Source organism: Gastrolobium bilobum, unplaced genomic scaffold (assembly GCF_033153095.1).
Source record: "Gastrolobium bilobum isolate Gb01-03AN ecotype WA unplaced genomic scaffold, APGP_CSIRO_Gbil_v1 utg1269, whole genome shotgun sequence".
Taxonomy (NCBI): Eukaryota; Viridiplantae; Streptophyta; class Magnoliopsida; order Fabales; family Fabaceae; genus Gastrolobium; species Gastrolobium bilobum.
This window is the reverse complement of record NW_026898540.1, coordinates 1,012,652-1,016,054: the sequence shown is the minus strand read 5'-3', so window position 1 is coordinate 1,016,054 and position 3,403 is coordinate 1,012,652. Positions and strand designations below refer to the sequence as shown.

At 30.0% G+C, this 3,403-nt stretch overlaps 1 protein-coding gene across 1 annotated transcript; it reads right to left on the bottom strand.

Annotated features, from left to right (window-relative positions):
- Nucleotides 1–503: 503 nt before the first annotated feature.
- LOC133317290 (uncharacterized) lies at nt 504–2,762 on the bottom strand. Its single transcript, XM_061519154.1, has 4 exons — nt 2,661–2,762; nt 1,942–2,067; nt 1,661–1,831; nt 504–599 (listed from the first exon to the last, which is right to left on the bottom strand). Exons 1-4 carry the CDS (start codon nt 2,736–2,738, stop codon nt 504–506), a joined length of 471 nt encoding a protein of 156 aa, XP_061375138.1. The 5' UTR covers nt 2,739–2,762.
- Between the last annotated feature and the right edge of the window lie 641 nt (nt 2,763–3,403).

The following is a 3,403-nucleotide window of genomic DNA, read 5'->3' as shown; positions in this document are numbered from 1 at the left end:
TATAACTTGCCCCTATATATATATATATATATATATATATATATATATATATATATATATATATATATATATATATCTTTGAGCACTTACATGTATTTTTATTATAAAAATTGCAGAAGTGGCAGCAAGATTTGGAAGCTAACTAATAGAAGCATGATTCATTGATGAATAAACTGCCCATTAGCCTCAATGAAAGAAAATGAGAAAAAAAAATGGACACTGAAGATATAAATAACATAGATACATAAACGAAAAAATATTTATGATTTTAAATGACACAACTTTATATCATTTTAAATGAAAGAATGTCATTTTTGTGTATATTTGATGATTTTTTACTTTTCCTCCCCTCATAAAATTAGAAAAAGAGAGCATGTAAAGGAAAAAAAATCACCAATTCTCCATGAAAATAATATCGTTTCATCTAAAATAACATAAAATTATGTCATTTTAAAATGAACAAATTCTTTTCCCCGCATAAAAAGTGGAAATTTTGTTCTGATTTACTTTTGATCAGTACTTTCGCTCCAGTTCTTTATTGCTTGTCCCACTGCCAGTTTCACAGCTTGTGCATCGACACCCTCACCTTGTTCTTCATTCTACAAAAGTTACAACATTCTTCCGTTATTCTTGCGCATGAAAATATTGAAAAACCAATACAATTAGGGAAAAATTATTCTCATATAAGTTTTCTCTCCTACACATCATTTGATAACCGTGCCACTTTTTTTTTCAAGTGATGGAGCCCATAAACTTATCTCTATGACATGAGATAACTTATTTCTTTAACATGAGATTAATAACATCCATACAATTTATATATAAATCACTGCAAAACCCAACTATCTAATTAATTATTGTTATGGTTTAACAGTTTGCATACACGTCAATGCACAGCAACCTGGCCCCTCTTCCCTTTCTTCCCAAAAGGCTGAGAGAGAAAAAGATAAAAGAGAGAGAATACGTTTTATATATATATATATATATATATATAGATATATATATATATATATATATATATATATATATGTGAGGTAGGATTCTTTGATATTAATGTCAAATTTGAAATTTGACACCTCATCTGAGAGTCATTAGATCAAAAAAGATCAACAACTCTGATTTGTAAGCATGTGACACCATTGATTTTTTTTTTATCTAACGACTCTCAGATGAGGTGTCAAACTTCAAATTTAACACTAGTGTCAAATGATCCTACCTCTATATATATATATATATATATATACATATAATATGAAGAAGGTTATACTTACAACTTTTTTTTTACAACCTCTTACAACCATATCTTAACACCGTTGATTTCTGTCAATCAACGGTTATGATTTTCGCAAATTAAACTCATTAATTAATTATTAATTCACAATAAATGATAACCGTTGATTGACAGAAATCAACGATGTTAAGATATGGTTGTAAGAAGTTGTAAGAAAAAAAAGGTTATAAGTATAACATTCTTCATAATAATATATATATATATATATATATATATATAAAAGGAATCATCCATTTACAATTTTTTTTTATACATAAGTACAACGAATGACCTCCAAAAATATGGAGTAACGAGAGAGACACATAATGATATGCATATTGAAGAAGAAAGCACCTATAATATAATTTTAATGTTTAAATCATATCTTACTTCTCCTCCAACAGCTTGAAATCGAAAAGTGTCCGTACAAGTAACCCTAGCTTCAAGCACATTAATACCCATCTCTTCAAAGGACTCCAATATGGAAACAAGTAGACCAGGACAGCTCTTTGTTGAAAAAACATTTATATGAAATCCCTTTTCTAGGGTTTCTACTGTAACCTGTATATATACGTTTCATCCAGAAAATGCAACTCCAATCAAATTTGCAAGATATGTATAGAGTAATGACCTGTTAAATTTTTTATGAATTAATTAAGAAAATACAATACCATTGGCAAAGTATTTTGGTCACTTGAGGTTTGTGCAGTGGCTATGTCTTGATTCAGTCTTTCAACTTTTTGCTTTAGCTCTTCGATATACTTTGATGCATCGATTATGATCGAGGTTTTGTTTATCTGCCACACCAACACATAAAAGCACAAGAACTATTATATAATTTACTATCTTGAATAAGCACTATGTGATTGATATAGGATATATAGGACTATGCGTGGGTTAACAACATAAATGATGTATCAAATTAAGGAGAATTAATATCAGTCACTTTTCAATAATATGTTTATTAATCATCATCTTAACTAGTTTGTGGTTCAATTTTCTACCCAGAAACTAGAATGATAATATAAACTTGGCAGTTAAGATTTAATTAAGGTATATACGAGAGTCCCAATGAAAGCACTAATTGCTACAGAACTTGAGGTCATAACTCCAAAAACTAACTTCAAGGATAGAAGTGCTGAATGCTTTATAAACTCCACATTAGTTATATAGGCAATCAATGTGCGATTCGTAACCGAAGAACCCATGATTTCAACCAGCAAAAAAGAATCGAGTTAGAAAGAGGAAAAACAAAAGGGAGGATAACAATATTGACTGAACATTCTTTTAGGAAATTGATTGATTTCCGTGAGAATATCCATATATAGAGAGAAAATCCAATGAATAAAAAGGAAGTTATATGTAAGAAAATAATGCAGGGAATAATTACAGCATGAGAGTTCGTAATAGAACGAAGAAGTTGCAGCTTCTCATGCAGTGCTGCTCTCTTTTGCTCTCTAGAAGCCATAGTGTGCTCTCTTTTTCTCTCTACTTTTGTGATCGTTTCGACCTGGTTTTGTTTTCCTCCTATGCTTTTCTTTTGCTATAAACTCTTCAGATCTCTGTGGTCGTTTAAAAGAAGGGATGAGCTTCCAAATCTTGATGACGTCTTGCTTTCTTCCCACATGTTTGTCTCAGTTTCTTCACAAAGAAATACTACATAGATTCTCACTGAAGTTACAAAAATACCCTTTTGTTATATTTTTTAGAACTTTCCACTTTGCCCATTTTTGAAGAATTTCTTTCTTTTGCTAAGAAATTTATTTATTGATGTGGGTGCAAGTTATAGGCACTGCGTTGATATGAGTCAAGACGAGCATTTAGAAATTATGTTAGATCAACTTTATTCACCATTCATTTTAATTACATGTGTATAATACATATCCAGAGCCATTAATGCAATTAGTTTAGTGTATAGGGTTTATTAAATATTTATATTTTAGTTATATATATATATATATATATATATGAAAGAATTTGGAATATCTAGCTAGCATATAATTTGAGTTCTGAGTTGGAGAGAATGGGAGAAGAGGAATCATGAGCTCGTGATGGTGAAAAATTTGCCATCGAAAGAAGTGAAGGAGAAGCAACAAAAGGATGTTTAGTTGTGATTTTGGAATGCCTCCAAAC